This window comes from Cyprinus carpio, chromosome A23 (assembly GCF_018340385.1).
Source record: "Cyprinus carpio isolate SPL01 chromosome A23, ASM1834038v1, whole genome shotgun sequence".
NCBI classification, from domain to species: Eukaryota; Metazoa; Chordata; class Actinopteri; order Cypriniformes; family Cyprinidae; genus Cyprinus; species Cyprinus carpio.
Window position 1 is genome coordinate 10,783,476 of NC_056594.1, and position 14,247 is coordinate 10,797,722.

Genomic DNA, 14,247 nt, shown 5'->3' on the forward strand with positions numbered 1-14,247 from the left:
TGAAGTAGCACTTTAACCAAAGACCACAGGATTTGATAGAAGTGGAAGGCGTTACTTCAGTTGCCTTTAGTTGGGGGTCATTATACATGTCCATATGTCGAGTCGGGCTGCATCTATCGTTTAAGGTGTAAGTGGTTTGCTTTCACTCAGGAAGTCATAATATGTTGTCAGTAATTAGATGGTAATATTGAAGCCGTTTTACCAGTTTAGTTATGTGGAAGATAAACATCATTGGTGTACAGTTTTTCCACCCTGCAAGGACAGGTTGTTGTAGAAGGAGCCTAAGTTGAATACTTTGCTGTAAAATTATTTAAAAAATAGTCCAGTAGTGTCAACAACAGTAACTGTATGTACAGGAAATCTGATGTTTTGAAGCTGATTTGATAAGAATACTGTTTTTTGGTATAACCTATAATTCTGACATTTTCGTTAACTGTAATATGACCATAACTGTTACAGATATGCATTAAGTTATGGTGATTTCTGTAGATACATAATGTAATGGTTTGATAACATGTATATAATCTAAATGTGTGTGTATATATATATATATATATACGTATATACACTATACTATACTATACTGGTCTTAATGACCATTATCACATTTGCCTTCATTTATTTTTTCATTGGCAATTATTGCTTATAACATTGTGCTTGAAGAAAAAATATGTACAGTTTCAAACAACTGAAAATAAACTATTCTAAAATTCTTTAATTTAGTCTTTGTGTTTTATGTGTCTAAAGGCCACAAAGGGAATACATTTATTTATTGGTTAAGTGTACAAAATATGTGTAAATGTGTAATATGTATGATATACATTTTTTTCTCTCTTAAAAATCTATTGTAAATTATTTTAGATCATTGCAGGGTGCCAAGAATTTATTATTATTATTAATAAAACAGAAGCATAAAGACTTCTAAATAATTCTTAACTGCAGTTTTCAAAAACATTCTTAAAAAATTAAACGCCTATTTCTATACCCCTTAGAGACGTTTAATTATGAATAAAACATGTACGTTTCCAGAAAATCAACCATTGCAAAATAAAGGAAAAGCATCAACCATCAACCAGAGAAGGTACTGTACAAAAATAAATCTGTAGCAAAAACCATAAAAGTGGTTCAGTATAACAGGAATCAGTGATTATAAGGCTTACAGTACAGTTTTCTTCAAAATAAAATTGTACACAAGAATTCACACATAAAACTTACATTCATACAGTACACAGGTAAAAAAATGACTCCAGTTTCATATTTTTTGTATTACTTGAAATATTTTGAAATACGGACAACATACGTCAACGCCCAAATATTATACACCGTAGCAACAGATTCGCTCAATTTTGTGCAAAATTCTACCTTAATGTTAAAGAAATTATGACAAGGTTCATCATGAATGTTGTAAGATTCTCAAAGTCTCTGTGACAGTGACACTGGGATTCACTTAAATTTCAGGTGAAGTGAAGGCCTTGATTTGGTGCTTTTCTTGATTAGAGTTAAACTGTATTCAGTTCAATCTCCCTGAGCGGAAATGATGCTGAAAAAACGCTTTGAATTTGTCATCATCCAGGAGGAGCTTCAATATGAATAGTCTTCTCCACGTTGTCCACTTTTCCACGAGAAAGTATATCATTTATTGACTAACTAATGGAAGTCTCCACCTTAACTGCCACAAGAGTTTGTCCTTGTCAGAGTCATCTGACAGTTTGGTGGACCTTTGTGTTCAAAGATCTATAAAAAAACAAATGCTACAAGGCTTCAATTTTAGCCAAGAGTCCACTCACAAATTCAAGCCAGGTCAGTTTACTGTCAGTGAAACTTTCGGTGTCTGTTACTGAACTGGGTAAGAAACTGTGAGATTGCTATACTGATGAGAACTTCCTTTTGCTTCTGCTAGTATTCTGGCTAGATATGATCCCTGTTATAAAAAAAAAACATTACACATGAAAGTTATTATTTGAGATTGCTGTAAAAAGTGAAGGTTATTGTGAATTACCAGTGAACTTACCCTCTTGACAGCTCGGTCCGACCCAGCTGTTGAGACATGTGCAGCGTCCATTGCGTGGATTGCATTGACCTCCGTTGTGACACTCACATCTCTCTGAGCAGTCGGGTCCAAATCGATTCACTCCACAGTCTGATGGGAATGCAAAAAGACATTTTTGACTGAATGACTAAAGAAAAAGTCAAGTGACACAAATTCGGTGGAAGGCTTACCTATATCACAGCGAGATCCCATTTTCCCAGGTGCACACAGACACCTGCCACTGACAGGGTCACATGGTGTGTCTCCGTCACAGTCACATTTGTGATCACAATTAGGCCCAAATTTGCCTGGATCACATTCTGAAACATAAACATACAGTTTACTTAATATTCAGATATAATGTTTTCATATATACATGCATACATATATATACAGAAGTATAGATATAGACTATTTATCAATAATTTTTTTTTTTTTTAAATACTTACTCAGCAAGAATGCATATATTTGACTGAAAGGGACAGTAAAAACATTTGCAAAATTCTAATTAATTTTTTTTAAAGGTTGCTAGTAAGACACTGAAATATAAACATTGATATCCTGCACCTCTATCACAGCGGAGTCCTTGATAACCTGGAGGACAGAGACAGCGGCCAGTTGCAGAGTCACAAGGTGCATTGGCACGACAGTCACACAAAAGCTGGCAGCGATGTCCATGGAAACCAACAGGGCATGCTTTTTGATATATTTATATATATATAAAAAAACACCTGAATTAGAATCATTACAAAATGGACTTAACTGGTCAGGATGCAAAATTAGCTGAAACAGATGCTGTGTTTTCTCACCATGTTCACAGAGATGTCCGTAGTACCCAGGAGGACAGTGACACTCGCCTGTCACTCTGTCACAGGTGCCATTATTTTTACAATCACATATTTCCCTGCAATTAGCCCCATATTGGCCTCTGGGACACTCTGATCAACACAACAACACATTTAAACAGAATTTAATCATCTATTATTTCCATTTTCGTTCTATACATATGTTACATTTCTAAATTAATTTTAACATTTATTTAGAAAAAATAGTATTTCATAGAATAAAATTATATTATATATTCTATTATAGTAGTATTATAGTATTTCATTAACCTTTTATTTTATTTATATATATATCAATGAATTATTTCATTTATTTTAGAATTTTAAATTTCGCATAAAATAATTTTTTGCTTATCAATATTGGCTTGAATTTTTATATCAGTGCATCCTTAGTCACACTGTGTTTTAACTGTATTGATAAAAGCTGCACTAGCAGAATTTCTCTGTTCGGGTGAACTGTGCACAATCAGCTGACCTCTATCACAGCTGTTTCCTGTCCAGCCCAGCCCACAGGTGCAGTTTCCTGTAACTGCGTCACACAGTCCTCCATTACTGCAGTCACAGCGCTGAGCACAGTCCTCACCAAACCAGCCCTTAGGACAACCTGAGACACAATTACTCTTCATTGGCTTATTTCATACAAACTCAGCAAAACATTAGTCAGTCCCTTCAACGTTACTTTTAGCAGGAATACAGTCAGACCTTTCCCACAGTCTTCCCCTCGCTGGCCTGCTTTGCACACACATCTGCCAGTGACCGGATCACTCCGGGCCCCTTCACCACACAAAGCCACTCGTGCACAGTCTTGCCCGTAACGCCCTGATGGACAGGCTTTAGAGAGAGCAGTATGTTAGTCTAACCTTTTTTTTTTTTATCTCAAAATTAGACAATATTTGTTATAGAATAATGATTAAAAATGGTAAAAGTGTGACTGACAGATATTGCAGTTTGGTCCAATGAATCCCGGTGGACAGGTACAGGTGCCAGTGCTGGTCTTGCATACTCCTTTATTCAGACACTGGCACTCCTGCTCGCAGTTGGGACCATAACGGCCTACCGCACACTCTAAAACAATAAGGCATCATGGGTACGACATCTATGCAGTAATCTATGTACTGTAGTAATAACGATTTACATCTTTAAAACTTCACAGCATGTGGATGTTTCTTTAACAATGGGCATTTTGGCTACTAATTACTTTTAAACATTTTCCTTTGTTTAATTTCATAGCTTTTATATCTTAAATTCATATAATTACATAACATGCATAATTTGACAATTACAGATTGATTGGAAATTAAATGCAGTAAAGTTGTATTTGTGATGCCAATGATGCCACTTAATAATTTACTGAATTGTGAGGTTTTATAAAGATGTAATTAATTTAATCATTTCTGATTTCATAATCTAGGCCAAAAATCTATATATTGAAGGTGTTTGAAAAAAAAAATGTAAATAAAAAAATATAAAAAAGAATGCATGTACAAAAAAAGTTTTTAATATGACATAAGAATTAAAGAAAAAAGTTGAAATCTGTTAGTTTGGTAACAAATTACAATAAGGTTCCATTAGTTAATGGTGGTTAATGCATTAACTTACATTACCTTACATTATCAGTAAGCAGTATTTTTTAATCTTTGCTGACATTAGTTAATAAAAATACATTCATGATAGCTCAGGTCCATTAAATAATATTAACATACAACCTTTAATAATGTACAGTATCAGTTAATGTTGAAATTAACTTTAACCAAAATGAATAAAAGCTTTAGAAGTAGTTTTCATTGATAGTTCATGTTAACTAATGGAACCTTTTTGTAAAACCATTTGTTTTAATAAATATCAACACCTGTGACACAATAGTGCCTGTATACAAATACATAAAAGCATATTTCGCCTGCCTGGTGTATTCAGAAATGAATTACTACTGTATATATTTTTTTCCATATAGCCATAGTCACATCTTTAATCCTTACTGTTCATCTCAGTGTACATGATTTATTAAGATGAAAGAAGGTAAGATCATGAAGAGCACACCTGTATCACACTTGCTGCCGTGATATCCTGGAGCACAGTAGCAGACACCAGTGACAGGATGACAGAGCTGATTAACCTCAGAGCACTGGCACATCTGATTACAGTTCAGTCCAAACGTACCTGACTGACACACTGCAGAGCAGAGGAACAAAACAACCTTTGATCCAGGGCAGCAGGATTAGTGTTTAACAACTGATACGCTGTCAAACATTTCAACACGTGTGTAATGAGATCAGAAGATAATCACTCACTTCGCTCACAGCCGTTACCAGTAAATCCAGGTGGGCAGCCACACTCCCCGGTAACATGGTTACAGGAAGTGCCGCGAGGACAGTGGCATCGCTGAGCACATCGCTTTCCATATGAGCCAGGTAAACAAACTGAAAGAACACAAATGAGTTACAGTAAGCTGGATCTGCCAGCAGGGGGCAATCAAGATAGACAACAACAAGATAGACATTGGGGAAAATTACTTTTCTCGCAGTGCAACCCTCTCCAGCCTGCAGGACACATACAGGTGCCAGTGATGTGGTGACATGGGGCGTTATGATCACACCTGCACTGCTGCTTACAGCCTGGACCATATAAACCTTGAGTACATGCTGATCAAAACACACAGAATGAGAATACATATTCTTCGAGGTCAGTTTTTTTAAGCAGACGTTATGATGACTACTGAGGCACTGTGATGTTTTTTACCCATCTCACAGCGTGAGCCCATCCAGCCTGCTGGACAGGAGCACCTGCCATTCTGTCGGTCACACACTCCACCATTCTCACACTCACACTTGTGTTGACAGTCCATGCCGAAGTCTCCCAGAGCACATTCTGAACATAAAACACAGGAACAAGATCACCAAGAAAAAAAAAAAATCACCAATTTGGCATCTGAAAATTGCTATATATTTTCACAGTTATATGAATTACTGTAAACATTGCTGTGTGTCAAAAATGTCTGGTTTATGTCTCACCCTGTTCACAGGCCACTCCAGTCCATCCACTTAGACATGTGCAGTGCCCACTGATTCGGTCACATGACCCTCCATTCTGGCACAAGCAGTGCTGGTGGCAGCCCACACCATAGAAGCCAGCTGGGCACTCTGAGGAGAGAAAAAACAAACAAACTAACACAAATCTCTTTCATGTGAACTTTCAGTTAAGCATGATCATGACATGAGAGCTGTCAATTAATAAAATTTTATTAAAATAATTAACAAATGGAATACCTAATCAAATTAATTCCATATATGAATATATTTAGATGTTTTTATTAATATTATTATTATTATTATTAATATTATTATTATTAAAATAATTAAAAAAAAATAAAATAATAAACATACAATTTATTTAATTTTTCTAGGGATATCACTTTAATGTTACTTCAGTACAAATAAGTATACAAAAATAAAATGTTATTTGTATAATTATGTTTATAAGCAGCTATATAACAGAGTGAAACAGATTCTAAAAAATATTCAAAAGCTTATCTGTTCTAAACTTAACACAGTATCTCAAACTGAGTATCTCAAAAAATTCAAGATAAGACACAGAAAAAATAAACATAGGTAGCACTTTATTTTACAGTCCTGTTCCGTGTGTCCATACTATGTAATTATTATAGCAATTACAACCAAACCCTAAACCTAACCACTTTCTTGGGTAAGTACACTGTAAGTACACATTTATTACTGTAAAATAAATTGTAAATATATATCTCTATGTGTGTGTTAATAATAATAATAATAATAATGAGAAAGAGGATGATAGAGTTTTTTTTGTGCTTACACCATTTTTATGAAGCTATATTAAGTTTTAAATAATTCAGCTTTAGACCCATCGAATCTGTTTCATTCTCTTGAGCTCTATCTAGAATCTGCAGTGTTGGGCAGTAACGCATTACTTAGTAACATGTTACTGTAATTTGATTACCTTTTTAGTAATGGAGTAATCGCGTTATAATTTTAAAAATAGTAATTAGCATATAGTTACAAGCCGAGGTCTCTATACGTTACTGCTGTATTACATTGCTGACAGAATGCAGTGTTTTATAATCTAGAGATTGTAAAAAGGATGTAGCGCACTGAGTCAAGTGCCAGTGAATTAGAGACCTGCTCCTGTGAGACCCGACGCAACAGATTGCAGCGCGGGACAAGATGGGCAAATGCAGAGACTCATGTGTGTGCGGGATGGGGAGATAGAACCCTGCGCAGGCCTCAAATTTGGGCCCTAGCCCGGGACACCCCCCTTCTCCCTAAACAGCTTATAAAATATTAAAGCCCAAGCCCGTCTTTTTTCCCCCCTTCTCCCTAAACAGCTTATAAAATATTAAAATAGTTCAGTTTTGTATGTAATAGCAAAGTGATTATATTTTGTTTAATTTTTTTATTAAGTTAATTTAGAAAAACGTTTGGAGCATATTTGTTCGTTAAATATAATTTTTAGGGGTTTTTTTTGCCTAAGTAACAACCAAGCGGCCAGCGGCAGACAGTGAGCCTATGTTTGATCAATTGTAGCCTTCTTAAATCATCACGACTCGCCTAAAATAAAATCTATAGATATAAAACAGTTCAAGCATATAACAATAGTTAGAAATGTGCATATATAATAATTGTTTAACATGGTTGCACATAAAGGTAAGAGTAATCATTCGTAACTCCATACGGCGTCATTGTTGCACATAAAGGTAAGAGTAATCATTCGTAACTGCAAAGGGTCTACTTTATAAATGCAGCTCTGCTGGCATTCTGCCAAACCATGCACGCCGCAGCCGCTTGATTTAGTTAAAAATATCAGTGTTCTGTGAATGTTGATGCTTTAATAACAAATATTTATCGGGAGCGTGCATGCTTGGATCTCATTAATTTCATGGATAAAAAAAAAGTAATGTAGGCCTAACTAGTAATGTAACTAATTACTAATTACTTTTGAAATAACGTAATCAGAACAGTAACGTGATTACTTTTAAAATTAAAAAAATTTAAATTAAAATTACTTTTTGATTACATTTTCAGAGTAACGTGCCCAACACTGAGCATCTGTTTCTAAAAAAAAAAAAAAAAATTATATATATTATTTCTACAAAAGTAACATGTTAAACAGATATAAAAAAAATCTCTGCATTTTTTTGATTAAAGGAAGTATAAACATCTCTCAGGATTGCGTGAGGACAGTTAAAACACTACCTTGTTCACAGCTGCTCCCTGTCCATCCTGCTCCACACTCACATTTTCCATCAGCAGGGTCACAGGTGGCATTATTGTGACAGTTACAGGTTTGACTGCAGCCAGGGCCATAGACGCCAGCTTCACATGCTACAGCAAGACAGATATAGATACAGACATATATGAAACTCTATACACAAGGAACTACAACACATTCTGAAATACAATGCCACCAGGTTTCGACATCAAAGGCAGACATCAGGATGAGGCTGTGCCAGCATTCATTACTGCAAAGTGTACCGATCCATGGACACACAAACTCAGAGCATCTGTTTTATTGCTTTACTTTTACCTTACACGAAAGAGAAAGGGAATGCTTTGAACATGCGTCTTGTTTCCATTTATTGTCATGGGATGTTGACCACAGTAAAATGACTCACTGGTGTTGCAAAAGGGCCCGACCCAACCAGATGGACACTGGCAGTCTCCAGTCACGGGGTGACAACGACCACCATTTAAGCACTGGCACTTCTGCTGGCATTCAAAACCATGAAAACCCTCCGGACAGGCTGTTAAAGATACATATATACACTTAAATATGTTAATTGGACTAGTTTTAGTGATATTATACCACATATCCACCTTCACCCCTTCTCCTCCCCTACATTTTTCACAGTATGTTCCAGTCCAGCCTGATAAACAAGTACAGGCACCGCTCACATGCTCGCACGCTGCTTTATTCTCACACTGGCATCTGTGACGGCAGCCCTGGCCGAAGAAACCCTCTGGACACTCTAGAAAACACATTGAAAACATTAAAAAAAGCTAGATTTGTGTTCACTGGAAATAGCAATGGTTGCTCATACTTTGATCGCAGCGTGGTTCCGTGTAGCCTGCTTCACAATGGCACTGGCCAGTCATAGGGTCACAGCTGCCCACGCTGCTCCCACAGTCACACTGGTTGGCACAGTTCGGTCCCCAGCGTCCCGCCTCACAAGCTGCCACAGAATATACATGCCCCATTACATCAAATAATTAATTCCCACTCTACCACTGAGATCACATTATGAGTGAAGTAACATGGCAGATTTTTTTTGCAACAAACTGCATGTAGTGGATCCACTGTTTTATTATTATTATTATTATTATTATTATTATTATTAAATAAAAACCACATGCCCAAAACAATTTGCCACTGGAATAAAAAATATATTTATATAATAATAATTAAAAAATTATTTTTACATTGATGGGGGCAGTTATAAACTCATTTTTTTGCAGTTTTGTTTCTCAAATGTGTATTTATTTACTGGAGACTGATTGTCTACACTGAAATAAGTATGCGACTGTTTGACTGGATGTGATGTAACATCTATTAAAGTACAGGCTAAATTGTAGGTAATGAGCTCTTAAATAAGTAAGCCAATGCAGAGAACAGTGAAAAGGCATTACTTGGAGCTTCATTTTGGGAGAACTCAAGGTGCTGCATTACAAATATACATAGATATAAAAAACAGATGCATGCTGACCAGCAACGGGTGAGGTACAAAAGTACAAAAGTGTGTGTAGTGGCAATGCATGATGGTCTGGATTTTGTTATTTAATGGAGCATGGAGAGGCAAGACTGGGCAGTTGCCACAATTTGAGCAGCAAAGGACAGGACAGCTCAGTCTTATGTTGCATGGCTGAGGAGTAACAAATCTTGTAAAAGCTGAGTCTAAAGCAACGTGTAATAGTGCTAGATGTCAAAGAGACATCCATGACATCCATACAGTCTCATTGACATGATCACTGAATGACTGTCTCATATCTAGTATGCTTTCTTTTGCTTGTAGGTTTGCTTTAGGTTCTATACAAACAACTTAATCTAAGTGAAGTGTGACTTCTAAGTGTGCCCTTACCTTTTGCGCAGTTGGGTCCCATCCAGCCGTCTTTGCAAGCACAGAGACCTGTCACGTGGTGGCAATGCCCGCTGTTTTCACAGGTGCAGCGCAACTGGCAGCTGAGGCCAAAGTGCCCAAATGGGCAGACTGTTAGAAATAAAGTTTATCAACAGGCAAGTTAAAATCTGAAGAAAGTTCAAATCTGACATATGAAAAACACAAATATGCAACAGATGTTTTCTCTTATGTGTGACACAAAACACTAAACTAATGACAGATGCCTGGTTTGAACAGAGGTCTGATGATACATTAAGATTATGAAAATTAAATATTAAATCTTACCATTCTGACAGAGATTTCCCATGTAACCCGGTGGACAAATACAGGTGCCGTTTTGCCGATCACACAATCCACCATTTTCACAAGAAGGGCATAGTTCTGCACACCCCAGCCCCCAACGGCCCTCTTCACACTCTGAACATTAAAAAAAAAAAAGTTATAGAAGTAAATTCATAAAGGGATACTTAAACAAATTTTGATTAAAGTCATAATTAAAATAAAAAAAATCCAATAAATCAAAAAAAACAATTTAAATCACATAATTCTTATCATATATTTAAATAATAATTTATTTCAACAATTATTTGTCATAATTCTGACTATATCTCATAATTATGACTTTTTGTCATAATTTTTGCTTTGTCAGTTTCGTATTTTTATCTCATATTTGATGTCATCATTTAGTGTTCTCATAATCTTGTAATTATGACACAGCATGTTATATTTTAAACATTTTATTCTATAATTATGGTTAAGTACAATATCACAATTTCGACTTTCTATCTCATAATTATGATTTACCAAAGCATTTCTTTACTTTTCATAACCTTATCTTATTCATACTTGTCAACATTGGAGTCCCGACAGCATCACAGCAGCACACCTCGCATCTAAACACACACTCTCAGCTGGAAGCCACTGACTGTTCATTAACAGCTAATAGTCGTCTCTTTGGCATGGCTTCGCTCCTCTCCTTCTGCACTGCAGCTCGTTATGACTTTTTGTATTTGAGAGAGAACTCCTCTAATGGATTGTCCCGTGATATATTACCACGGTTATGTCTGTGATCTTTGGCTCAGCAAAATCTGGCTAATAATAGACCTCCAAAATCACAGCAATTTCTCCTCTCTAAACTACCCTGTCCACTCCAAAACAGAACAGAATGAAAAGTCATTAATGGCAAAACAATTTTCCTCTCTTTTAAACATGTGCAGAGAAAGCAGATGTCAGCGTATTTAATTTGGTTCAGATGAAACACAATGTAAATTGTAAATGTGATTCCAGATCAGTTTGGAATAAGTGAATATGATGGTTCATCATGTTCATCCATGTCTTTGGTTTCTTGTTGTTGTTTTTTTTTTTTGCAGTACTTCTTGATGTCCAGTGCTGTTTTTCGTACCTTTTTCACAGTGTTCTACTATGTGCCCAGCGGGACAGTGGCACTTTCCATTCACTGAGTCGCATGGAGCTCCATTACAGTCACAAGACTGTGAACATCCAACTCCAAACTGTCCCACAGGGCACTCTGTAAAAGACAGTACATATAGTTTTTCACAGAGTGAACAGTGCAATAAAAACCTAATACTGTTTGTTTGTACTTGAAAAGGAGTATATGGAAAACATGTTATTGTTACATGATATTAAAAATATGAAAACACCAGCTTTTGCTTCTGGACCCAGATTTTACATTGGCTAGACAGTCTACTGAGCATCCAGAGAACGGACAGGTCAAGCAACCACAGAGGCTACGAGTGAAATCGACTCCCTTCACAGCCTGTTGTTCCTAATTGATGGCAGACGTAGCACTCTGATCGTTTTATGACTTCCAGGTTGTGAGGTTTGACTGCCAGCTCAGTATTTCTGTTGAAATATTCTGGATATTTCCGTACCCCCTGCCAAGTGGACTGGACTCACTCATGAAAGCTGCTGGGGCTCAAACATCATGGCAGCAGGACAATTTGATTTTCTACTCGTAAAAAATCATATTTGCATATCAATTCAAGTAACTGACTGTCATCTGGCCTGGATATCATTAATAAATAAAAGTGTGCAGGTTCCACTATTTCTTACCTTGAAAGTTTCTTATTCTGCACTTTTGTAGCATGTTATTTATTTCACAGTTAAAGCAGAATTAACATGTATAAGGTTTCTTTCATCAAAAACCTCTCCGACCTCTCTGACCCTTTGTATTAAACAGGCTGGTTTTACTACTGTGTATATGTATAGTAAACTGACTCATTTTTGCAGTTCAGTTTTACAAGATGTTAGCATTTTGTTCATGTTCATAGTTTGAGGATGAGGGTGGGTGTGTATGCAACCATACTGGCATCTACTACCAAGTGACAGATTTATTTCCACTAAAATACCAAAATAACACATTGTTACTGCTTTTACAGCCTTTGACATCAACAACATATAGGGGGAAATTATCTCAACTCTATTATAATATTATTTCCTCCAATGATTACTTAAATTATTATGCATAAATCCAGAAATAAATCCGGAAATGAGCTAACATATTTAGCACGTCCGGTTCCATTGTCCTGAAGTGAATTTTTGGTTAAATTCTAAAAATAAACGCATCTTAAAATAAACTCAACACATTGTCACATTTTATTCCACAACATAAAATACACTAGTAATATCCCCTTGTGATTTTCTAAAAGCTTTTACTAAAAAGTGGTTGCTAACATGTGGTTAATAGGGCTACAGATATTGTTGGTGACATTAAAATTTATCAAGCCAAACAGAAACATTAATCTACTCACTAGTCCGCTTTTACAGCCTCATTGTATTTATAACCACAGTCTAATTCAAACTTTCAGGAAAACTATATTTTAAATAAAGGCTGAAAGAGTTGTTGGAAGCTTAGCTATGTTGATGCTGAAATCATGTGACTGTGGTGTTGTTAGTTTATAACCTACGTTTAGCATTTCACTTCTGGAGATTGCTTCGAAGTTCATAAAAGTTGTCATCATGATGAACAAAACGTGTAAGAATCATAAACCTTTGTTGGCCACAGAGCTTGCTATAATGCTTTAATAGCCAACGGAAAAATCTTGTTGGGTTTCTGTCAAGGGAACCAAGGTTATGGTAATTTCTGTGTTGGTCTACAAAAATATCAAATCAATGTTGTAGCAGTACATAATTAAACTTAGTTTTAGCATTTAATTATGTGGATTAAGCATTGTTTTCCCCTGTTGACCATGTCAGAACTGACCTGTAACCTCCTCAAAGTTCTTCAAAGACCAAAATATTCCTGTTATTCAAGACATTTCCCCTTTAAAATCTGTTTTGTAACATGTTGGACTTCAATATTTACTCTAGATTTTCAGCTGAGTGAAATACAGGATAATATCTGTGTTAAGGGAACACATTTAACGAGCAAGCCAGGAGATAAAGGTATTTCCATCATGTATTCCAGTGTTTGGCAGCTGTATTTGGCCTGGACCGCTTATGTTATTTATCCTGTCAAATGCTAGTCAGCGAAACTTACACAATGACTCTCAGAGATAGTCATAAATCTATTTTATGGAAGCTCTACTAGCACTGTGTATTGTGAATGCCACTGCATTTCAGCTATTACTTTAACTCACCTCGGTCACAGTGATCCCCATACAGACCGGCTGGGCACTGACGCTGACATTGTCCAGTCATGTGATGACAAGACACTCCTGCTGGACACTGGCATTTTGATTTACATCCTGGACCATAATATCCACTATCACACTCTGAAAAACAAAGAACAGCAGATAAAACATACTTGCCACACACAAGCTGTCAATCAAGTGAATGGTACTCCCTGAACTGACCCAGGCTGCAGGTCTTGCCCTGAAAGCCAGGCTTGCACACACACGTTCCATGACGTCGATGGCATTCAAGCGTGTTCTGCTGCACACAATGACACTCCGATGCGCAGCCAGGTCCATACGACCACTTGGGGCAAGCTTGAAAAGACATTGTGTAGGATATTCTGTTACAACCAGGAGAACATGATTAATCTAAATATGACCTCTAATCATGCTAGAGAACATGACCATCAGGTTTTACCACAAACCTGTATTAAATTATGATTGCTTCATAATTAAACTATCTAAAAATAAAGGTAAATAGAAGCATTTTCGTTAGTGGTCTCAAACATTTGGATCCCAAAATATCTTTTGCCTTTGATTTTATGGTTTTGGTTTGGAATAGAATTAAGGTTTTGATTGCTTCATGGGAAAGCTGTG

General features: G+C 36.3%; 1 protein-coding gene across 1 annotated transcript in view; it reads right to left on the reverse strand.

The window, feature by feature from the left end:
- Positions 1–860: 860 nt before the first annotated feature.
- LOC109090476 (multiple epidermal growth factor-like domains protein 6) overlaps positions 861–14,247 on the reverse strand; it is a 54,365-nt gene continuing 40,978 nt past the window's right edge. Inside the window, 22 exon segments of the mRNA XM_042713061.1 lie at positions 861–1,921; positions 2,012–2,140; positions 2,221–2,349; positions 2,597–2,725; positions 2,839–2,967; positions 3,350–3,478; positions 3,577–3,705; positions 3,811–3,939; positions 4,912–5,043; positions 5,163–5,291; positions 5,385–5,513; positions 5,611–5,739; positions 5,883–6,011; positions 8,097–8,225; positions 8,516–8,644; positions 8,741–8,869; positions 8,942–9,073; positions 9,977–10,105; positions 10,301–10,432; positions 11,418–11,543; positions 13,615–13,749; positions 13,831–13,965. Coding sequence (XP_042568995.1) covers positions 1,866–1,921; positions 2,012–2,140; positions 2,221–2,349; positions 2,597–2,725; positions 2,839–2,967; positions 3,350–3,478; positions 3,577–3,705; positions 3,811–3,939; positions 4,912–5,043; positions 5,163–5,291; positions 5,385–5,513; positions 5,611–5,739; positions 5,883–6,011; positions 8,097–8,225; positions 8,516–8,644; positions 8,741–8,869; positions 8,942–9,073; positions 9,977–10,105; positions 10,301–10,432; positions 11,418–11,543; positions 13,615–13,749; positions 13,831–13,965 — 2,783 coding nt within the window. The 3' untranslated portion in view covers positions 861–1,865.